Here is a 24,434-nt window from a genome sequence, read left to right as displayed (position 1 = left end):
AAGTAAGTTATCCTTTGGGGGAAAAAAAGAAAATTCCTAATTTCTATACTTTTATGACTCTTGTTTCATAATAATGCTGGGTTTTTAAAAAAATTTTAATGTTTGTTTTTGGGAGAGCATTCACACAAGTGCAGAGGGGCAGAGGAAGAGAGAATCCCAAGCAGGCCCTGCACTGTCACCTCAGAGCCCCACGCAGGGCTCAATCCCACGAACCATGAGATTCTGACCCAGCCAAGATTCTGACACTTTAGCCAACTGAGCCACCTAGGCACCCCTATAAAAATGCTGTTCTGATACTGGAAATTTTAATCTTTACTTTTTTTATTAAGTTAATGTAGTATGTCTGAGTATCTCAGATTTCCCATTTTATCTGCCTATCCGTACCCTGTGTATCAAGACTTAGAGTAATGATAGTTTTTTAAGATTTAATTTTTTTAATATTTTAAGTAATCTCTGTACTCCTCATGGGGCTCCGAATCATGACCCTGAGATCAAGATTGTCCTGCTCTTCCAACTGAGCCAGCCAGGCACCCTTGCAGTAATGATAGTTTGTTATTAATAGAGACCTGCAAATGCAGTGGGTCTAACAAAGGTAGTGTATTTCTCACCACATAAATGTTTTGTGCAGTCTTTCAAAGACCTGGTCTCCAAGTGACTTTTGCCATTTTCAAAACATGGTTTCCAAGATTACTCAGTTGTTTTTTTTAATGTTTATTTCTGAGAGAGACAGAGACAGTGCAAGCAAGGGAGGGGTAGAGAGAGAGAGGGAGACAATCCAAAGCAGGCTCCAGGCTCTGAGCTGCCAGCACAGAGCCTGATGCGGGCCTCAGACTCAAAAATGGTGAGATCAGACCTGAGCAGAAGTTCGACGCTTAACCGACTGAGCCACCCAGGTGCCCCACAATTACTCACTTTATTGTAGCTGGCCTGAGAGACGGGCTTTGGAAGTCCAGGCCCTTTTATTTTATTTTATTTTATTTTATTTTATTTTATTTATTTATTAATTTTTTTTAATATGAAATTTACTGTCAAATTGGTTTCCATACAACACCCAGTGCTCATCCCAACAGGTGCCCTCCTCAGTGCCCATCACCCACTTACCCTCCCTCCCACCCCCCATCAACCTTCAGTTTATTCTCAGTTTTTTTTTTTTGTTTTTTTTTTTTTTAATTTTTTTTTCAACGTTTTTTATTTATTTTTGGGACAGAGAGAGACAGAGCATGAACGGGGGAGGGGCAGAGAGAGAGGGAGACACAGAATCGGAAACAGGCTCCAGGCTCCGAGCCATCAGCCCAGAGCCCGACGCGGGGCTCGAACTCACGGACCGCGAGATCGTGACCCGGCTGAAGTCGGACGCTCAACCGACTGCGCCACCCAGGCGCCCCTATTCTCAGTTTTTAAGAGTCTCTTATGGTTTGCCTCCTTCCCTCTCTCTAACTTTTTTTTCCGCCTTCCACTCCCCCATGGGCTTCTGTTAAGTTTCTCAGGATCCACATAAGAGTGAAAGTATATGGTATCTGTCTTTCTCTGTATGACTTATTTCACTTAGAATAACACTGTCCAGTTCCATCCACGTTGCTACAAAAGGGCATATTTCATTCTTTCTCATTGCCAAGTAGTATTCCATTGTATATATAAACCACAACTTCTTTATCCATTCATCAGTTGATGGACATTGAGGCTCTTTCCGTAATTTAGCTATTGTTGACAGTGCTGCTATATAAAGAATTTGAATTTACAATTAAAATCCATTCCAAACAGATCAGGCCCTTTTAATAAGTTGTATAATTTCTCACAGTTCTTGGACTAAATGTTGGTCACCTGACTGCCTGTGGTTGCAAGAGGCACTGGGAAATGTTCCTACTTGGCAGACATGTCCAGGTATGGAAGCAGATGGATTTTAGTAACAGTATCTACCACATCTCTATAGAAAAGGGTTGTGGGCTTAAAATTGGAGTAGAACGAAGAAGCAAAATCCTACAGATTACATGAAACCAAGCTGTTTTTGAAGCTAATTTAAATCATTACTAGGTGCCCCCCCCTCCTTTTTGAACAATTGTTACTAATTCATTAAAGATTTGAGTGCTGTCTTTGGGTCTAACACTATTCTGAGTGCCCTAGACAAGTGGTTTGTAGTCTAATGAAAATTTCAGACAAGTAAACAGACAATTATACAATATGATTAATGCTATTTCTGGAGTAAATTGAGTGGTGCTGTAGGAGTACCCAAAATGAAAAGATATTTTTTAAATGGTTTTATTTTTGAGAGAGAGAGAGCAAGTAGGGGAGGGCAGAGAGAGGGAGAGACACAGAGCCCAAAGAAGGCTCCGGGCTCTGAGCTATCAGCACAGATCCCAACACATGGCTTGAACTCACGAACTGTGAGATCATGACCTGAGCTGAAGTTGGGCACTTAACTGACTGAATCACCCAGGCACCCCATGAAATGATATTTAAGTTGATCCCTGAAAGATGAGAGGGATTGATGTGTGGAAGAGGGGAGAGTATTGGAGACAGAACAAAACACACAAAAGCCTGGAAAGCATGATATTCTTCAACAACAATTGTGTGATGAGTGGTGGTGGTGAACAGGTTTGAGGAGGGGAGAAGAAACGGACACAATTACAGAAGGGCACAGAAAATCATTTTAATTAGCGTTTCTATTTTGAGGACAATGGTGAGCCCTTAGAAGGTTTTAAGTAAGAGAATGACTTAACATTTGTAGTTTAGGTTGGCTTGGAAGAGACAAGATTAGAGGCAGGCCCAGTGGTAAAGTCTCATTTGGGTGAGATACTAAGATTAGGACTGGGCAGTGGGGAAGAGAGAGAGGACAGATTATGGTCTGAGACACAGAGTTAATAAAATTTGGTGTCAGTATTGAGTATCAAAGATTATGAGTTGGGGTTGGGGTTGGGATGCCTGGCTGGATCAGTTGGTGGAACGTGCAACTCTTGATCTTGGGGTTCTAATTTTGAGCCCACATTGCATGTAGCGATTACTTAAAACTAAAATCTTAAAAAAAAAAAAAGATAATGAGGGTGACACTATTAACTAGGCTAGGGAACATGGGAGTGTGTGCATGGTGGGGGAGGTGGTTAGATGGGATATATCCAAGCCAAGTATGACCAGTTAAGATGGCCCCTGCCTATATGAAAAGGTTGTTTATTCTAGAATAGCCCACCCCTTTATAGGTGAAGGTAAATATTGTTTTTATAGGTGATGGAGGGTGTGAGGCAAAAAGGAGCTACTTTTAAAAAAATTATTACCTTTTTTTTTGGGTGGGGGGAGGGCACAAGTGAGTGAGGGGCAGAAAGAGAGGGAGAGACAGAGAATCCCACAAGGGGTAGAGAGGGACAGAGAGAGAAGCGGGGCTCACCCGATGCCGGGCTAGAACTCAGAGATCATGAGATCATGACCTGAGCCAAAGTCTGATGCTTAACCAACTGAGCTACCCAGGCGCCCCTTGCTTTTTTTTTTTCTTTTTTTTCAATTGAGGTATAACTGACATACAGCATTATGATCTCTACACATCCATCACCATACATAGTTGCACGATTTTTCTTGTGCTGAGAACTTTTAAGATCTCTTTTAGCAAGTTTCAAATATATAATATAGTATTAACTATAGTCCTCATGTTGTACATTACATCACCATGATTTATTTCTTTTGTAACTGGTTCTTTTCACCCATTTTGCCCACCTCTTGCCTGCCTCTGGCAATTAACAATCTAATCTCTGTATCTGTGGGCTTGTTTTTGTTTTAGATTCCATGTATAAGTGAAATCATACAGTATTTGTCTTCTTCTGTCTGACTTATTTTACTTAGCATAATGCCCTCAAGGTCCATCCACTTTGTCACAAATGGCAGAATTTCCTTTTTCATGACTGAATAATATTCCTCTGTGTGTGTGTGGGGGGGGGTGTGTGCGCGCGCGCATGCATGTGCCCTTGCATGTGCCACATTGTCTTTATCTGTTCATCCATTCAAGTATACTTGGGTTACTTCCATGTTTTGGCTATTGTAAACAATGCTGCCGTGAACATGGGGATGCAGATATCTTTCTGTGTTAGTGTTATCATTTGATTTTGATGATACCCAGAAGTAGAATTGTTGGATCACATAGTGGTTCTCATTTTAATTTTGGGGGGAACTCCTGTACTGTTTTCCATAGTGGCAGTACCAATTTACATTCTCACCAACAGTGCACAGAGGTTCCCTTTTCTCCACATCTTCACCAATACTTGTTATTTCTTATCAAGTACTCTTGAACGTAGAGAGTTTGATAGTTTAAGTAAAAACATTTTTTATTAGTAATTTTCTCAGACTTTCAACTGGCCTAATATATTCAATAGATCTTAGTAACTACTGAGCATCTACTCTGCAGTGTGGCAGCTCACACACCGAGCAGGACACAAGTCCCTACCCTCAAGGAACCAACAGTAGAAAACATATGCCTTACAGAGAAAGGCAGATACCATATATTTGCACTCATATGTAGATCCTGAGAAACTTAACAGAAGATCATGGGGGAGGGAAAGGGGGAAAAAAAAGAGGAGGAGGAAGGCAAACCGTAAGAGACTCTTAAATACTTAAATACCGAGAACAAACGGAGGTTGATGGGGGGTGAGGGAGAGGGGAAAGTGGGTGATGGGCTTTGAGGAGGGCACCTGTTGGGATGAGCACTGGGTGTTGTATGGAAACCAACTTGACAATAAATTATATTTAATAAAAAAATAATAAAAAAAGAAAACATGCCTTAATAAGTAGAACTTAAAGTATGGGATGCCAATTTTTGTTCATTCTGCACTAATATGTTAACATGCTTTATCTCTCATGATACCTAATTCACTTGGGTTCAGAACAAGTGAAACTACAACCCATCTGCCTAGTCCTAAGCTTTAGGCTAGGTTTGGGATGACTTTCACCAAAAAGAAAACATGGGGGTTGGGGTTCCTGGCTAACTCGGTTGTTGGGAGTATGTGACTGGATCTGAGTCATGGGTTCAAGCCCCACGTTGGGGGTAGAGATAACTTAAAAAAAAAAATAAATAGGTTATGATGCTTATTCTTTATAAACTCAGGAGTATCAGGCAAGAGATCATTCATAAATCATGATGTTGGCTTAATGTTGGCTTTTATGTCATGATGGGAGCTATTTACATGGCTGTTGTGTTTCCTCTATAACATAAACAGAAACTATAAAACGTTATGCTTCCTGGAGAGACTGGGTGTGGTTCAGTTGGTTAAGTGTCTGACTCTTGATTTTGGCTCAGATCATGATCGTGCAGTCGGGAGATCAAGCCCCACGTCAGGCTGTATACTGTTGATGCATAACCTGCTTGGGATTCTCTCTCTCTGCCCCTCCTCTGCTTGCATGCATACATGCTCTCTCTCAAAATAAATAAATAAACTTAAAAAAAGTAATGCATCCTTAGTAATCCAGGTACAGAATGGCTGATGACTGAAACTGATTATGGTGTTTTGGGGTAAACAGCTGTAGGACTATCACAAAAACAAACCAAAAAAAGTCCTTTTTAAAATTTTTGTGTAAAAATGTTTATTTTGGAAATATACACACTTTAGTAAAAAGAATATAAAGACACTCAATATGACCATCATCAAATTTTAGTAATTAAGAAAGACATTTTTTTATCTATATCTTCACCAACTCTCTGCCTCTCCCCAATGAATTTGAAGCAAATTCTCCAAATCACATCATGTCCTCCTAAAATATTTCAATATGTTTATCTAAAGACCTTCTAAAACACATAAACATGATACCATTATTACATTTTTAAAAGAAATAATTCCTGGGGCACCTGTGTGGCTCAGTTGGTTGAGTGTCCGACTCTGTTTCAGCTCAGGTCATGATCTTATTAACGTTTGGTGAATTCGAGCCCCACATCGGGCTCTAAGCTGATAGTATGGACCCTGCTTGGGTTTCTCTCTCTCTCTCTCTCTTTATGTCCCTCCCCCACTTGTGCTGTCTCTCTCTCAAAATAAGTAAATAAACTTAAAAAAAATTTTAAAGAAATAATTCCTAAATATCATCCAGTATCCAGTGTTAATATTGTCCTAATTGTCCCATGATTGTAAAAAATTTCTTTAGCTGTTTATGTCTGTTAATTGAAATAGAATTTCCTCTTGTTTCTTTCTTTCTTTCTTTCTTTCTTTCTTTCTTTCTTTCTTTCTTTCTTTTTCTTTCTTTCTTTCTTTCTTTTTCTTCTTCTTCTTCTTCTTCTTCTTCTTCTTCTTCTTCTTCTTCTTCTTCTTCTTCTCCTTTTCTTCTTCTTCTTCTTCTTCTTCTTCTTCTTCTTCCTTTCCTCCTCCTCCTCCTCCTCCTCCCCCTCCTCCTTCTCTTTCTTCTTCTCCTCTTTCTCTTCCTCCTTCTTCCCCTTCCCCTTCTTCTTTTTTAAACTAACCTCTGTGCCCAACATGGAGATTGGACTTATGACCCTGAGAGTTTCATGTTTGGGGCGCCTAGGTGGCTCGGTTGAGCATCCAACTTCGGCTCAGGTCAATGATCTTGCGGTTTGTGAGTTTGAGCCCCATGTCGAGCTCTATGCTGAGAGCTTGGAGCCTGGAGCCTGCTTCGGATTCTCTGTCTCCCTTTATGCCCCTCCCCTGCTCATGCTCTGTCTCTCTCAGTCTCTCAAAAAAAAAATAAATGTTGAAAAATTAAAAAAAAAAAAAAGTTACATGTTCTACCCTCTGAGCTAGCCAAGTGCCCCTACTTTGTTTTTCTTCCTCAAAATTGTTTTGGCTATTTTGGCTTTTGTGTTTCCATACAGACTTTAGGGTAAGTCTGTCAATGTTAAATTCCTATGATTTTGTTATGGATTGTATTCTATCTATAGATCAATTTGGAGAGATGTGGCACCATAGCAATATTTTAATACATAACATGGTATATTTTTACATGTATTTAGGTCTTCCTTGATTTCTCTCAGCACTGTTTTATAATTTTCAATATATAGAACTTGCAGTTCTTTTGTTGAATTTATTCCTAGCCATTTTATTGTTTTTGATGATATTGTGAATGGTATTGCTTTCTTTATTTCACTTAGTATTGTTTGTTGCTTGTATATACAAATACATTGTTGTCTATTGATCTTGTATCTTGCAACCTTCCTAAACTCAGTTATTAGTTCTGGCAGTTTTTTGGGTAGCTTCCATAGGATTTTCTGCAAGAAAGATCGTATCATTTGTGAAAAAAGACAGTTGTTCTTTTCTTCCAAACTATTCACTTTTAATTTTTTTTTATTGCTTACCTGGCTAAAACCTTCAATACACTGTTAAGTAGAAATAGTCTGAAAAGGGGCACCTGGGTGGCTCAGTCAGTTAAGAGTGCAATTTCAGCTCAGGTCATTATCTCATGGTTCATGATTTCAAGACCCGTGTCGGGCTCTGCGCTGACAGCTCAGATCCTGGAGACTGTTTCGGATTCTGTGTCTCCCTCTCTCTCTGCCCCACCTGCTCAATCTCTGTCTCTCTTTCAAAAATAAATAAACATTAAAAAAAAAGTTATACAGGATCACTTCATATACTATTCTATTCTGTTCGTTATATGTGAATCAGGGGCCCAGCCCAGATTCAAGAGAAGGGGAATTTGATTCTACCTATTGATGGGGCAATGGCAAAATTACTTTGTAGGACAGGATGTGAGATGAGGGATATTATTGTGGCAGTCTTTGGAAAACAACTTTGCTACAGGTAAACAGGGGGGCCTGGGTGGCTCATTTGGTTGAGTGTCCAACTCTTGGTTTCAGTTCAGGTCATGATCTCACAGTTTGTGGTTTCAAGCCCCAAGCTAGGCTCTGTGCTGACAGCGCAGGGCCTGCTTGGGATTTTTTCTCTCCCTCTCTCTCTCTCTGCCTCTCTCCCACTCTCTCTCTCAAAATCAATAAATAAACTTAAAAAAAAAAATAAAGTCAACACTTGTTTGTTCATGGGGGGGCGGAGAGAGAGAGAGAGAGAGGTGCTCTTATGACTCATCAGATTAAAAAAAAATTAGGCAAACCTATCAGGAGGGACAAACTAAACACCAGGCATGCAGGTGTGTAGTTATGCATTAACAATTTCAGTTATTATCAAATTATCATTCATACGAATGAACAATCCCAGGCCGAATGGTGTTCCTTTCAGCCAGAGGAAGAGGATGATGTCAACTCGTCTCTCCTCAGAAATGGAAGTAAAATCGAGCTTTCAAGACCAATGCGAATGCAATTTTCTTGCTGACAATAAGTGCAAGTGCCACCTGGTGGTGAGACAGCCAAATGTGCCTTCTATCCTGTTGACAGTATTTACTGTGTTGTCATTAGAGTGTACATAAAGTATTTAATGGAAGACAACAGTTCATCTGCAAGTGTACCTGTCCAAACAAACAGCCAAAGCACAAACACAGGAAGGGAGAGGACATAATAAAAAGGGAGTAGTAAACACAGGACATCCACTTTGGGGCGTCAAGACAAATCAAATCACTCTCCTTTTTATTATTAATCCTCTGTCCTGTTGACTTTTATGCACCTTCAAATTAGGTATGAAGGCTAGGGGAGAGGATAATCTAAAGAAGGAAAGGTTTGGGGTGCCTGGCTGGCTCAGTCGGTAGAGCATGTGACTCTTGGATCTCTGGGTGGTGAGTTTAAGCCCCATATTGGGCCTAGAGCTTACTTAAAAAACAAACACAAACAAACAAACAAAACCCCCAGAAAGGTTTGCTATTACATACAAGGCAAAGGAGGTAGTTTAGCCAAATGATGACTATAGTGATCAGCTTTAGAACTGCTGGCTCTTTCCTCCACGTTGTCCATTGTCTCAGATCCTCCTGGACCCACAGGCACTTGAGAACTTACTACAGCAAAACCCTGGTGGCCTATTTAGAAAGTAAGAATAATCATTCGGTCAGATTGATGATACATCTTTCTAGTTTAACAATCTTTGAAGGGAACAAGGGGACGATAGTTATTACACTAGAACTGTATGATCCAAATAATAATGGCTACCAGTCTGATGTGGTTACTGTGCACCAGTCACTATGCTCATCACTTTACATCTCATTTAATCTACATAATCCTATATGATTTCATCCTGTTTTACAGATGAAGAAACTGAATTTTTTTTTCCTCCAAATATTTTTTTATTTTGAGAGAGAGAGAGAGAGAGAGAGAAATGAGAATGAGCAGGGGAGGGGCAGACGGAGAGGGAGACAGAATCCCAAGCAGGCTCTGCACTGTCAGCACAGAGCCCATTGTAGGGTTTGAAGTCACCAACGGAGAGATCATGACCTGAGCCGAAGTCGGACACTCAACCAAATGAGCCCAGGAGGAAGCTAAACTTTAAGAAAAGTAAGGTAACTTGCTGATTGCCCACACAGTGTTACAGATGTTGGGGTTGGGATTCACCATAAGGCTTAAAAAGCCTAGGTTTCTCTCAGCGTTGCCTCATCTACCACTGGTTTCACGTTAAGATCTTTGAAATCTATTTCTGTTTTCAACCTCTTAACATAAGTTTCAAAGCTGCACTCTACACTGATGCAGCACTGCTGTCCGCTCAAAGCTTGCTTTATTGATTTTAGGAGGCTCTAGCTCCTAATTGCTGACAAGGAGAGCCATTCTTTCCATCTCCTCTGGGTATTGTCTCTTAGCTCCCCTGCTCCTCCTGCCCCTGCCTAGCTCTGGAATGCGGAACCCTGTTCCTTTATTGCACACTTCTCGTCCCCAACAAGGCCTTCTTCCTTCTGGACCTCTCTGGCTGTAGGCTAGAGGTGGCCCAACGTGTTCTAGGATTCAGTCTTGGGGGGTAGATTAGGGAGGGGGAAGATTGCCCTGCAGGTGGGTTAGTTAAAACCAACCCCGAAACAAAATCTTCCCGCTGCCCCAGAGTTCGCAGGACGTAAGGTTAGGGTTACCAGATGTAGCAAATAAAATTACAGGACCCAGTTACATTTGAGAATAGGAAGTAAAAAACCATTCGTTGTTTCTGTGAAATTCAGATTTAACTGGGCATCCTGTATTTTACCTGGCAACTGTAGGTAGAGTAGCAGGGGTAAAGCAGGAGATTCGGGGCATTGAAAGGAGGAGGCTTCTGGGCCTTTTTAGGGAATGCAGAGCTACTCGGGCGTATTGTGTGCTGCTGGCGGCCAGATCGGCTCGCGCGCGTACCGAGAGAGCCGCAGGCTTCTGTTGGAACCTGGTCTAGGGCTTGGGGATCAGGAAAGTTCGAAGAGACCCGACGTGTCCGGCTCTTGAACAGCCGCAGGTCCCACCGCACAGGCCCCGAACCACAAGCCACAGGCTGGCCGCCCGACCTCGAGATGGCGCCCGCGACGACTGCCAGCTGCCAAGATGGCGGCACGGAATCGCGCTCGCGCTCGCGCTCCCGACTCCCCTCCCCCAGGCCTCTTGGGGGTTGGGAGCGCAACGCGCGTAGCCGTGCGCGGGTCGCCCTGCGTCCTGGGTGGTGGTCCCGCCAGCCGCCCGCCCCGCGCCATGCGTCTCTTCGGCTGGTGGCAGCTCCTGCTTTGGGTGCTGGGGCCTCCTGCCTGCGGCCTGGAGGGTGAGTGCGTGCTGGGGCCGTGGCCGGGGGCGTCAGGCGGCTGCGGGTGAAGTGACCGGGCGCGGTGGAGGTCTGTCGGGGTGACGCTCTTTCACCTGCGCGGGGGCCCGCGGCGCGCCCCTCGGCCCTTCCTGGGGCGGCCGACGCGCCCACTCCCGCATCGTCGAGACCTTTTACGCCGGTGGTCTGTTCTCCGGGTCAGGGGTGGCGAGGACCCCGTTCCGGCTCCCGCAGCAGCAGGCGTCAGTCAGCCAGGAGTGACCGTGTATTAGCGCTTACTGAGCCTTAGCTTTTATTATGAATGATAAAAATCATAACGAATAGCCGCCATTTATGGTGCCCTTCCTAGGAGGCGGAACAGTGCCTTGTCTCAGGTAGTCACCCTAGGAGATAGGCTCCAAGAGTATCTCCGTGTTACAGGTGGAGACGCCTGAGTTGGAGGTTCGGGTAATGGCAGAGGTTGTCTATTTACCTGCAGAGCCCACGCTTTCCTTTGCATCTTGATGGATCGCTTTTTTCTTTGTTTTTTAATTAAAAACATTTTTTTTAATGTTTATTTATTTTGGGGGGGGGGGGGCAAGCAGAGGAGAGGGAGAGAGAATCCCAAGCAGGCTTTGTGCTGTCATTGAGGAGTCCTACCTGGGGCTAGATCTCACAAACCGCAAAATCATGACCTGAGCTGAGGTCCAGAGTGGTGCGCCTAGCCCTGCCAGCCATCCAGGTGTCTCTGGATCACTCTTCTAAGAAGGCTGCTCTTGCTCAAGTGGCTGTATGAAGGACAGATGAGAAAAATACAGGAGACTCCCAGGGTAACCCACTGCTTGCTGTGGCATGCTCTCAGGGCATTCTCAGGTTGGGAGGCAGCCACCTCGGAGGCATGGCTGCGGCCAGGAGTGAGGTCTTAACCCTCAGGGCTGCCTCACACCACTCCTCAGTTCTATTAAAGTCCGGACCCTTGGGGCGCCTGGGTGGCTCAGTCGGTTAAGCGTCCGACTTCAACTCAGGTCACGATCTCGCGGTCCGTGAGTTCGAGCCCCGCGTCGGGCTCTGGGCTGCCGGCTCGGAGCCTGGAACCTGCTTCCGATTCTGTGTCTCCCTCTCTCTCAGCCCCTCCCCCGTTCATGCTCTGCCTCTCTCTCTCTCAAAAATAAATAAACGTAAAAAAAAAAAAAGTCCGGACCCTTTGACCTTGCCTGTAATTCGCTACAGGAGTACGCAGGTCTTTCCTTTCCCCTGGGGTGGGGGTGTCCTGGAAGGAGGCAGGGTAGCTGGGTATCAGGGAGAAGAGTGAATAGTAACACAAATGTTATTAATGAAAGCCCTGGTTATGTGCCAGGTGCTATGCTTAGTGCTTCATGAGTATCATCTTACTGAATTTTCAAATGCTTATGAAGCAATTGTTGCTGTTGTCCCCATTTTACAGATCAGGAAACTGAGACTCGGCATCAGTAAGTCTTTTGCCAAGGTCTCCAACATCTGGAAGTTGAAGAACTATGTTTCAAGCCCATGTCTGCCTACCTCATGGTCAGACCTCTGTACTACACCTCCCTGTCCCTGCACTTAACCACCAGCTTCAGAGAGGGGACAGCATGTGCTGGATAACTTTTGTTTGTTTCTCAGATCATTCTCTAGTCTTCTCTACCCTGTGCTGTGCCTGAGTGGCTGTCCTGTATGGCATAATAACTGGCTCTCTTGCCTCCTGCCCCTCTGTGGGTTGGAATGAGGGGAGAGTGAGGTCAGGATATTGATTCTCTCAGCTCCCTCCCCCAGGGATTATCATGGCTTGGCTTTGTCCGTCCATGGAAAGTCATAGCTTCTAGAAGGCTAAGCTCACTGTTTCAAGGTTCTGTGACTGTTTCTGTTTCTGAACTCTTAGAGTCTGTGGGTGGTAACTTGCTCCCTCTCTGCTTTACTGGCCTTGGAGTTCCTTACCATTGCTCTTCGTTTCTTCACAGCCAGCCCATACGTTGGTGGTGCCTTTACTGATTTCAGATTGCCCAAGTTGAGTGTGCTCTCTGCACAGGGGACTTAGTGTTAAAGTCAGTGGGAGCCCACCTGGCAGTCTGGGTCACGTGCATGCAGACCTGAAGAAACACTAGCCTTAAGGTGGGCCATTGGTCATCATGGCCAGGCCATGAATGGGGTGAGGACAGAGGGACTTTCACCAGCTGTGTCCTTTTTAGGGTGGCTGAAAATCCAAGGCTTTTTTGTCTGTAGTGGACACCACTGGCAGATTAGCACCTAGAGGTAGCAGTGCTATCCAGGTGTCAAAGCACAGGAATGAACTCCTGGCTTCAGCACCCCATGCCTGTCTTCACTAAGCAGTCAACTAGCAGATTTTTCCTGAGCACCCATCCTATGTCATATACTCTGCTGGGCATTTGAGGTACAGTGGTGAGCCAGATGGGGAAACAGGACTGCCCTCTTGTATGATGGGGAAGGCAGGCATTAAATGACTACAAAGAAGTAAATTTCAAGAGTGGAAAATGCTAGATCCTTCAGGGAGAATCCCATGGCATTATTGGGTGGATTGGATGCAATGGTAGACACCTCTGGTCTGGGTCTGGGAGGATGAAGTTCACCTTAAAGTGGTGAAGTAAGCGGTAAGAGAAGTAAGCGGTAAGATCTGAAAGATGAGGGTTGCTTGGGTGGCTCAGTCAGTTAAGTGTCCTCTTAATTTCAGCTCAGGTCAAAATCTTGCAGTTTTGTGGGTTCAAGGCCTACCTCAGGCTCTGGGAGCCTGCTTGGGATTCCCCTTCTCTCTCTCCTCCCTCACTTGTGCTCTCTCTGTCTCTTTCAAAATAAACAATAAATTTAAAAACAGAAAGAAACCCCTCAAAGATGAGTCAGATTAGCCAGAAGGAGAGAGAGTAGAGGGCTTTCCTGGCAGGGAAACAGCCCTTGGGACAAGTAGGTGGAGGAGATCATGAGTGTGCAGGGAACAGAAATGTCTGGTGATGCCTGTTGAGAGTGTGGACAGTGGCCACTTCACGTGGTGCCTGGGTATCACTGCTATGGACTGTAGACTCATTCACAGGCAAGGGGAAGCCACTGAAAGGGTTTTAGTGACATGATCAGACTTGCCTTTAGCTTTCAGTTCCTCTTGTGTTGCTGTGAGGAGCAGGGTCTGGAGAGGGAAGAGAGGGTCAACCATGGAGCCCAATTGGGTATTACAGCAATTGTCCAGGTAACAAATGGCAGTGGCCTGGACTGAGGGGCGTGAGTGGGGATGGGAGAACTCTAGAATGTAGTTAGCAGAGGAATTCATAGAACTTAGTTACAGTGCCTTTCCATCTCTTTGAATCGTAAACCTCAGCCATCATCATCACTACAGGCCTTGAACCCACAAAACTGCGGGTGATGATGATCATTTATGGAGTGCTTACCACATGCATGGGACTACATACATCTTTTCTCATTTAATCTGCACAGGAGCCCTGTGAATTTCTGTATTGTGGTATTTTCTCCATTTTTAGATGAGCGCAGTATTTCCTATTGAAAGAATGGGTTGCTGGCACTCGAACCCCTGGCTGTTTTTGGTCCTTTCCCATGTGGCTCCCTGCCTCAGAAACCATTGTGGAATACTGTGGCTGGTTCAGAGTCTTCTGAACAAAATTGGAAGGGTATGAAGGATCTGACCCAGGTTATGGCTCCCTGGCAGCACTGCCGTGGTGCCCCTACCCTTATTCTCCAAACATCTTCTTTCTGCCATTAAGGTAGTAATTTTCACCTTTGCATCCCTCAAACTGTAATCGCCTTGTTGAGGTTAAGAAGCAGTCTCTTTTAATTCTCTTTCCCTCTCTCTTTGTACTCCACCCCCCCCCCCATAAATAAATAAACTTAAAAGAAGCAGTCTCTTTTATTTTATTTATTTTTAATGTTTATTTATTTTTGAGAGAGAGAACAAGCAGGGAAGGGGCAGAGAGAGAAGATAGAGGATTAGAAGCAGGCTCTGTGCTGACACCAGAAAGCCCAATGTGGGGCTCGAACTCAAGAACCTGAGATCATGACCTCAGCTGAAGTCAGATGCTCAACTGACTGAGCCACCCAGGTGCCCCTGTACCCCTCTATTTTTGTGTACCTTCCCCAGTTCTCCATGAATTGTGAGGTTTTCCAGTCTAGCTGGTGGGAACAGGTGCTTTTCTCAACTCTGTGTGATCCTAATCCTTTTGAGTGTTTTTTTCCCCCAGCTTTGGGAGCTTACTCACATGCAGATGTTGACTGGTGTCCTTGAGGGGGTGCGGGGAGGATCTCTCCAGGTCTTGAATCCTGTCTCTGCAGCTTGCCCATCTCCACTTATTCTGTCCCACAGACTCTTTCTTGGTCTCTCTGAACCCTCAGTACTTACTGTATCCTCAACTTGAGGAGTCTCCTGGACTGCCTGCTTTCCCCTCCTGACCCATGGCAGGAACTCCCTCGGGCGGGCGGTAAGCTGGAGCATTTGTAGGGCTGTCCTCACTGATTTCTCTTCCTGTTTCTCCGTGATCCCTGTCCTTCGTTGCCTGCTAACTAGTCTCCTGAAACTGTTTCACATTTTTGGCCTTTTTTGGGAAACTTTCACATTTTTCAATAGGGAGGGTAAATCTGGTCTCTTTTACCCCATCTTATCCAGAAACAGAATTCTCAGAGAATGTTTTTAAACTGGTGAATGAATCTGTAAATCTCTATGGGGATATTCTTGGAGAACTTTTACAAATGTGCATACTTTAGGAAGCTCCCAGACCCCTTCCCAACTTTGAAGCCAGTTGGTTAGTCACACTTTGGGGACATGCTCTTGGCATGGCAGAGCCCATTACCTGGCTGGTGGTTTCCCAGCCACATGATGAGTTTGTCTGAGTGTGGCTGGGCTCATTTGTTTCCCCTGGTCGGTGCCTGGCATAGAGTCTGGCAGCTCTTGTTGAGTTCATGGGAGCTGGAAGGTGGGAGTCATTGTTATAGGAGTGAGTGGAGATTGCTCAATGGATGTATAAGACTGCCCTAGACTTCCCTTACCTGAGCATTTTACCCACTCTCTGTCTAATGGCTCCAAAGTGAGAGGAAAGTCCTCCTTCCCCCCTACTGCTGTCCCTGCACTGAGGAGCCCACCTCCTGGCACTCCTACAGGCAGTAGCCCAAGGGCAACAGGCTCTGGCTGGAGAGTCCACCCCATGCAGTGTTCTCAGGCCTTGTGGCACAGCAACCCTGGAGGTATCATGTAGGGGAGGGGAGGGTAAGGCCCAATCTGGAGGAGCAGCCAGGACATTTCACTCCTTGACCTGGCTCTGCTACTTACTAGCTTGTGTGCATTTGGCCATTACACTACCTCTCTGTGCCTCAGCTTGGTCACCTATTTGGTGGGGATGGTGACCCTTGTGCTGCCGGTCTCACAGAGCTTTTATAAAGTGCGCAAAGATGCTTTGCCGTAGTGGAATTTTCTATAAAGGCATCATTATTTTGTCAGATAGTCTCATCAAACAAATGAAATTGTTAGTGTTTGTGTTGTATTTTCCTAATTGGATGTCTGCCCTGGAATGTTTTTGCTTATAATCCATAAAGCAGGTTTCAGGTTTTGCATGAAGCTGTGTATTTATTTGTCCACTTTATATTTGGCATTGATTAGTACCTCCTGGTGACCTTCATGATCTGGAGACTAGGGGTGGTCCTCTGATAGTTTCATGGACAGGTTACCGTTTTTCCCTATAGGGGAGCGTTTCTTATTTCAGGAGAACTGTAAATCTTTGGGGTTCATGTGCTCTGAAGTGACATGACTGTGAACATGCTGGCACATTTTAGTTGCAGAGGAACACAGTCACTTGCTGTCGGAGGAACAGTCTGCGCCGGCTCTGCAGGCAGGGGCCCTGTCGGTGGGTGAGGAGCAGCCCTCCCGCGGCCAGGCGGGCCAGGACAGATCAGCCGGAGACTCGAGCGCAGTGCTGGGGCTGGACACGGGTGGTGACCACGTGGTGATGCTGTCCGTGATCCCCGGGGAGGCTGAGGCTGAGGCCAGGCTGGGCCGTGAGCTGAGCAGCGGCACCTGCGGGGCCGGAGGGGAGGAGGACTCACGCTGCAGTCTCCGAGAGCATCTGTTCTCTCTGGATGGCGCCCGGGCGAGCTTCCCCGACCGAGAAGAGGAGTATTACCCAGAGCCCGAAGTGGCCGACGCGGATCCAGCCCCGCCCGAGGACTCCAATAACACCGAGAGTCTGAAATCCCCCAAGGTGAACTGTGAGGAGAGAAATGTGACTGGTTTGGAGAACTCCACTCTGAAAATTTTAAATATGTCACAGGTAAGAAAGAATGGTTTAGCACTTTTCATCTTTTCAGCATGTGGGTTTTATGACTTAATATTCTTAACCTTCAAATGGAGGGTCACAGTCTTTATCCTTTTGTAAGTGGGGCTGCATCAGTGAAAATTGACTTGCATCTCTGATGTTGTAGGGACAGGAGGAGATATGACTAGTGTTGATTATGCTTTTTAGGTGGCTTAAGCCTAGTCACCTTGGGGTGCCCTCACCACCAAGCCTCATGATGAAAATCCCAGTGCACAGATAGGCACTTGGCATCAGAATCCTAGCAGTTTTCTTCTTCCCTGAGGTCTTTGTTAGAGGCAACTTAAAAATATCCGAACTACTGAAATTGTGATTTAGCATTGTTTAGACCAGTGATACTCCTGGGAAGCATGTTCTAGTAATGAAAAGTTTCTTTCCTCCAAAGAATATGACTCCAGTATTTACTCCAGAGTGAGAGCTGAGACCACTGTCCCCATCCCAGTCACGCATTTCCAGCCTGTTGCATAAAGGATGATTCCAAAGAGAACACTGGGATAATGACTGACTGTTTCTGTAAGATTGTTAAGCCAGATAGCAGGATGAGTTCAGTCTGCTTATGTAAGAGAAGAAATCCTAGCTCTGCAAGGTGTGGCTGCTTATTTTAGATGAGGATGTGTGGTACGTTGAGCATCCGTAGCCCCTCCCAAGTGCAGGGGTCAGCCCTGGCCTCACTGCCTCCCCTGAGTGCTCTGTGGGACTGATTCTTGGCACACACATGGCCAGGAGAGTGCACTTTCAGCAGTCTGAGTGAGGGTGGTAGCAGGGATGGTGCACCCTTAAATTGAACTAGCTTTTGGCCAAATATATTCATCTGACTGCTTAGTACAGACTTTGATCTGCTGAGATGATGGTGGAGATGACAGTGCTTTAATCGTGCCATTAGATTGTGTGTGAGGCACAGGTCAGAGGCTGGGACAGTAGCCTGTGTCCTGTGACTACTTAGTATTTGAATTGTTGAATTATGAAAAATACTAATATTGCTCTCTAGTAGTATCAAGAAAGCTTACAGGAAAGTTTATAATTTGTCGTTTCATAATACTTTTCTACTGTTTCATGGATTCATATGGTTCAAAACCCAAAAGGTTCTTTTAAATTTTTTTCTTTTTTTTATTATTTAAAAACATTTTTTTTAATGTTTATTTTTGACAGAGAGAGAGAGAGAGAGAGAGAGAGAGAGAGAGAGATTGGGGGAGGGGCAGAGAGAGAGGGAGGCACAGGATTCGAAGCAGGCTCCAGGCTCCGAGCTGTCAGCACAGAGCCTGACATGGGGCTTGAACTCATGGACTGCGAGATCATGACCTGAGCTAAAGTCAGACACTCAACCAACTGAGCCACCCAGGTGCCCCTTTAAAATTTTTTTTTTTAACATTTAATTCATTTTTGAGAGAGAGAGAGAAACAGAGCGTGAATGGGGGAGAGGCAGAGAGAGAGAGGGAGACAGAATCTGAAGCAGACTTCAGGCTCTGAGCTGTCAGCACAGAGCCCCTTGTGATGCTCGAACTCACAGACCACAAGATCATGACCTGAGCTGAAGTTGGACACTTAACTGAGCCACCCAGGCGCCCCTAAAATCCAAAAGGTTCTTAAGGGGATGCCCTACATCTCCCTTGGGTTGGAACACCTCGCCTTGGAAGCAGCGGTGTTTACAGTTTCTCGGGCATCTGTCCGGAAAAAGGTACGTGCACATTTACTGCTGACTTTGACACTTGTTCCTTTTACCACAGGACCTCATGGATTTTCTAAACCCAAATGGTAGTGACTGCACCCTAGTCCTGTTTTACACCCCGTGGTGCCGATTTTCTGCCAGTTTGGCCCCTCATTTTAATTCTCTGCCCCGGGCATTTCCAGCTCTTCATTTTTTGGCACTGGATGCATCTCAGCACAGCAGGTATGTTCCCTCAATAGAGTTTATGTGTCATCCTTCCAGATGAGGGTTGCAGTTATTTGGAGGTCATCATCGGTTCAGTTAGAGGCAGAGCAGGTAGGTGTGGAGTAGCGGGAGGGATAGAGAGGGTGAGTGGTAAGGATTGTCAGACTTCTCAGGGAGCTGATGCCTCCCTCTCTGGAGGCCCCTTAAGAGGAGGGATTGTTCTCTGCATGGTGGAATTTAAAGGTGGCTCCGTCTGATGGCACTGGAGGGTCCAGAGGATTATTTAGGGTTTTGGCCAGACTGAATTAGCAAAATTAGTGTCACAAGTGTGACCTTCCTGAGACTCAACCCCAGTTTAGGTTTCCACTCCTAATAGCCCAACTCAGCATCCAATTCTGTGTCGGCTAAGGATTTATTTCTTAACTTCTGTTATTTTTTTCTTTCCTTTCTTTCCCTCCCCCTTTCTTCTTTCCTTTCTCTCTTTTTTTTTAATGTTTATTCATTAAAAAATTTTTTTTCCTTATTTAAAAAAATTTTTTTAAATTTACATCTAAGTGAGTTGGCATATAGTGCAACAATGATTTCAGGAGTAGATTCCTTTAATTCCCCTTACCCATTTAGCCTATCTCCTCTCCCACAACCCCTCTAGCACCCCCTCTGTTTGTTCTCCATATTTAAGAGTCTCTTATATTTTGTCCCCCTCCCTGTTTTTATATTATTTTTGCTTCCCTTCCTTTGTGTTCATCTGTTCTGTGTCTTAAAGTCCTCATATGAGTGAAGTCATATGATATTTGTTCTTTCCTCTTGTTTACACTTATTCGTGCATGCATGTTTCTTAGTGGACAGTCAATAAATTAATATAAAGAATTAATTTAGCCCTTTAAAATGAAATTTACTTTTGTTATATATTGTTCTGTGGGCTTTGTCTTTTTTAGATGTTCAGTGAGGTAAGTTATAAAGAACTACTTTGTTCCGATGTTATGTGTTTCCCCCAAGTGCTGTGACTGCATGGATTGTCAAGTGTGCCCCACCTCCTCGAAATCATATGCCCTTTAGCAGGTCACAGGAGATTGTGTGTGAGTCAGTTTGGAAAGTCTGGAACATGGTCAAGTTGGTAAAAATGAAGTTGAGTGAAACTTTTTTGAGTAAAAATTAAAAAAAAAATTTTTTTTTAATGTTTATTTTTGAGAGAGAGAGAGAGAGAGAGAGAGCGAGCAGGTGCGGGACAGAGAGAGAGGGAGACAGAATCTTAAGTAGGCTCCGAGCTGTCAGCACAGAGCCCGACACAGGGCTTAAACTCAGGAACGGTGAGATCATGACCTGAGCTGAAGTCAGATGCCTAACCGAGTGAGCCACCCACACGCCCCTTGAATGAAAATTTTGAGTAAAAATTTGTGCTCCACTGAGCTTCAGTGAGGGTAATGTAACTGCCAATGTTTTGCTCAAATTGTTTAGGAAGAAAGAAATTTCAGTGAGTTAGTGATCTCACAAGGGCTTCAGGGAAATATGAACATGGCCTGGCCCAAGGGGACAGACTGATGTTAGTGTCAGACTTTGGGCCTTCCCCTGCCCACAAGCTGGCAGGGCTGGCTCCCATCAGCAGTTCAGTGCTCTGGGTTTCGGTCTCACCCCCCTACTCCCCATTCCCTGCCAGCTTTTATCATCTGCTTTGTTCCTTCGTCTTCTTGCATCCTTCTCAGCGCCTGCAACGGCGCCTTAATCATGGAGAGTAGGGCATACTTGTTATATGGCCTGGGATGTGTGTCTGCCTCATATGTTAATATTTAAGTTACAACAGGTTTACAAAAGAAGAAATCCTGATTACCCAATACTGTCATTTTACAAACAGGGGAAACTGAGGCTTCGAGGTTACACAGTCTGCCCAAAGTTCACACAGCTGGTTCAGTGGCGGAACGGAGGCTTCAACCTGAGCGTTTTGACTCCAGAGTGTATACCACTACTCTGTTTAAGTAAAGGTGAAATGGTACCACTCAGATCGTATTACATCCTGCCCCAATTGGGAACTTCCTGGTGTGTCTGCTAGATCGTAGATTCCCTTGTGCAGACTTACCAAACTAATTGCTTACTATAGGTTGACTCTTGTATGAGGGATAGAGCTGGGCATTCTGGAGAGTTTGAAATTTCTTCCGTTAAGTAAATTGACACAGTGTGCTTTGTCCATGAATTAGGATTTTCTAGTCTGATCTCTTTTGGCAGTTAGCAATTTAAATAGTGGAATAACTAGGAGCATCTGGCTGGCTCCTAGTAAGAGCATGTGAGCATGTGACCCTTGATCTTGGAGTTGTGAGTTGGAGCCCAATGTTGGATGTAGAGTTTACTAGAAAAAAAAATACTGGAGGGGCAGCTGGGTGGCTCAGTCAGTTGAGTGTCTGACTCTTGATTTCACCTCAGGTCAGGATTTCAAGGTTCGTGGGACCAAGCCCTGCATCTGGCTCTGTGCTGACACTGTGGAGCCTGCTTGGGATTCTGTCTCTCCCACTCCCTTTGCCCCTCCTTTGCTCTCTCACTCTCTCATTCTCTCTCTCAAAATAAATCAATAAACTTAAAAAAAAAAGTGGAATAACTGTTGAGGGTAGTTCCTTATTGTAATAGAAAGCAACTCAGCAGAACAGGAATGCCCCCAACCTCAACCCATAAGGAAAAAGGTCAGAAATAGCTGAAGCATATAGTTTGAATATCAGAAACCTTTATAGGTCACAGGAAGCTGATCCATTGTCATTCTTTGCTATCCGTTCTGATAAGGTAATTGTGTGAGCAAATCTGTTAATTCAGGTTTTCTGACCGACTTCTTTCTCTCATAGCCTTTCTACCAGGTTTGGCACCGTAGCGGTTCCTAACATCTTGTTATTTCAAGGAGCTAAACCAATGGCTAGATTTAATCATACAGACCGAACATTGGAAACACTGAAAATCTTCATTTTTAACCAGACAGGTATGTAGAAATAATATGCTGTAGAAGGGATTTTATTTTAAACCTTCTTTTCTAATGAACTGTTGTGGTTCTGCTAACAGTCTCTCAATCAGGGGCATCCAGGTGGCTCAGTTGATTAAGCATCTGACTCTTGGTTTTGGCTCAGGTCATGATCTCACAATTCATGGGATCAAGTCCCTCGGCAACAGTACAGAGCCTGCTTGGGATTCTCTCTCTGCCCTCCCCTTCCTTCACCACTGCCCCTCCCCCCCCATCTCTGCTCTTACATTCTCTCTCAAAATAAATAAATTAAAAAAAAAAAAAAAGTCTCGGGGCACCTGGGTAGCTCAGTCAGTTAAGCGTCTGACTTCAGCTCAGGTCATCATCTCGTGGTCCGTGGTTCCGAGCCCTGCATCGGGCTCTGTGCTGACAGCTCAGAGACTGTAGCCTGCTTCTGATTCTGTGTCTCCTGCTCTGTGTTCCTCCCCTCCTTGCACTCCCTCTGTCTCTCTCTCTTAAAAATAAACATACATTAAAAAAAATTAAAAAAAAAAATCTCAATCATTGTGGCAAGCTTAACATGAATAGGTAATTTTAATGAGTACTGATACCTTTTAAAAAACAGCTTTATTGATTTAGAATTCACATACCATACAATTGTAGATAACTTTTTACATACATTTTTCACTTAAGTATAATATTTACACAAAAATGTGCGTCAATCATTGGTGTTGTGAGTGATGAGTTTTCACAAAATGAATACCTTGGGTAACTGGGACTCAGATTTACAGAGGACATTACCAGCGCCCACCCCTCCCCAGCACTGCTGCTCCTGCCCACAAGGATAACCGCCATCATGACTCCTGACGCCATGGACTAGTGTTACCTGTTTCTGAACTTTGTATTAATGGAGATATACAGTATGGATTATTTTTTTTTTTGTTTTTAATGTTTATTTTTGAGAGTGAGTGAGTGAGCATGAATGGGGGAGGGGCAGAGAGAGAGGGAGACCGAGGATCTGAATCAGGCTCTGTGCAGTCAGTGCAGAGCCTGATGTAGGGCTTGAACTCATGAACCGTGAGATCGTGACCTGAGCTGAAGTTGGACGCTTAGCCGACTTAGCCACCCAGGTGCCCAGTATGGATTCTTTTGTGTCTGGTTTATTTCAGTCACCATTATGTTTGTGGGATTCATCGGCGTCACTGCAGGTGGTTGTATTTTCTTCGTGTTGCCATGTGGTGTTCCATTTATTCATCTATTTGTAGATGCTATTTTAATTCGTTAATATTTGCCAAAACATATGACCTTATTTTTTATTCTGTATAAGTCTGAACACCATATAATGAAGAAATTTTCTTCTTTGGAAACATTTGCTCCTTAGAAGCTTTAATGCCTTAATTATGAGCATCCCACTTCTTCCTGAAGTAAATTCATTGGAAATAAAAATAAGTTATATCATGCCTTCCATATATATTAAGTTGCATCTAATTATATCTATACTAAAGAACCAAGAGCTCAGTTACCTCATAGGAGTAAGAGGCTTGTTATCAGATAGTTAGCTATTCAGGTCTTACAGTACCAGAGCCCTGATTATCAATCAGATTGATAGGGAGAGAGGGAGCCATTTTGCTCAATGCTCTAAGAAAACCTAGAACACAAGTGAAATTGAGAGGTCACAGCATCTTTGGTAATCACTGATCTCAGTGGTGGGTGGGTCTAACAATTTTTTCAGTAAATTATTTAAAAGCTTTTTGAATTTGGGGCCCCTGGGTGGCTCAGTCAATTAAGCATCCAACTTTGGCTCAGGTCATGATCTCATGGCTTGTGGGCTCGAGCCCCGCATTGGGCTCTGTGCTGACTGCTCAGAGCCTGGAGCCTGCTTCAGATTCTTTGTCTCCTTCTCTCTGCCCCTCCCCCACTTGTGCTCTCTTTCAAAAATTAAAAAAAAGAAAATTAAAAAAAAAAAAACTTTTTGGATTTAGCATTCCTGAACCTGTGAAAACAATCTGTAGGTCCCTGAGAGTAGCTTTACCAGTTACTTGTTGAATTTTGGTCTCAAAAAAGAAAATACAGCTCTTACAATGCACTAAGACCCTTCTGAGGAGTTCACAGTAATTCGAGTGTTTAGGCTTTGAACTGCTGAATGGGTTCCTGTTTCTTTGATGTGGTGGGAGAAAGGCAAGGTACAAATTATACCAACAGGCAAATGAAACCCATCCCAGATATACTAGTGGTAGTGTTTATTTTAAGACTGCATATCTTTTTGCATGCCATGCAAAATACTTCAGAAAGATCTATAGCGGTGTGCTTTCTATCTGATTTGAAACAGCTGATTTCTCTTTCAGGTATAGAAGCCAAGAAAAATGTGGTGGTAACTCAAGCTGACCAAATAGGCCCTCTTCCCAGCACTTTGATAAAAAGTGTGGACTGGCTGCTTGTATTTTCCTTATTCTTTTTAATTAGTTTTATTATGTATGCTACCATTCGAACTGAGAGCATCCGGTGGCTCATTCCAGGACAAGAGCAGGAACATGCGGAGTAGTGATGGACTAAAAGCAGAAGTCGGAATGAGGAATTTCAGAAATTAATGCTGCACTTTCATACATTTTCTCCAGTGAAGTGTCCTCTTACAACTTCAGGCAGATTAAAAGAATCATGCATTTGTTGAACTGTTAAATGTGTTAAAAATTATAAATTGTTTTAATACTGCAATAAGCAAATACAAAAATACTCGGTAGAGTTCACTATTGTTGTTTTTAATAATCCAATAT

General features: G+C 44.2%; 1 protein-coding gene and 1 long non-coding RNA gene across 2 annotated transcripts; one reads left to right on the top strand and one right to left on the bottom strand.

Moving 5' to 3' along the window:
- Positions 1–8,698: 8,698 nt before the first annotated feature.
- LOC109250844 (uncharacterized) lies at positions 8,699–10,231 on the bottom strand. The gene is made up of 2 exons (XR_002073216.2): positions 10,017–10,231; positions 8,699–8,871 (listed from the first exon to the last, which is right to left on the bottom strand). It is a non-coding gene; the product is annotated as an uncharacterized LOC109250844 (long non-coding RNA).
- Positions 10,232–10,327: 96 nt separating this feature from the next.
- TXNDC15 (thioredoxin domain containing 15) lies at positions 10,328–24,407 on the top strand. Its single transcript, XM_019421951.2, has 5 exons — positions 10,328–10,553; positions 16,326–16,819; positions 18,586–18,749; positions 21,554–21,684; positions 24,009–24,407. The coding sequence occupies exons 1-5, from the start codon at positions 10,343–10,345 to the stop codon at positions 24,203–24,205; spliced, it is 1,197 nt and encodes a 398-aa protein (XP_019277496.2). The 5' UTR covers positions 10,328–10,342; the 3' UTR covers positions 24,206–24,407.
- The last annotated feature ends 27 nt before the right edge of the window (positions 24,408–24,434 follow it).

This window comes from Panthera pardus, unplaced genomic scaffold (genome assembly GCF_024362965.1).
Source record: "Panthera pardus isolate Hobbes unplaced genomic scaffold, ASM2436296v1 HiC_scaffold_2, whole genome shotgun sequence".
In the NCBI taxonomy this organism is placed as follows: Eukaryota; Metazoa; Chordata; class Mammalia; order Carnivora; family Felidae; genus Panthera; species Panthera pardus.
Note: the sequence above shows the minus strand (reverse complement) of the source record. Positions and strands in the feature narration are given on the sequence as shown.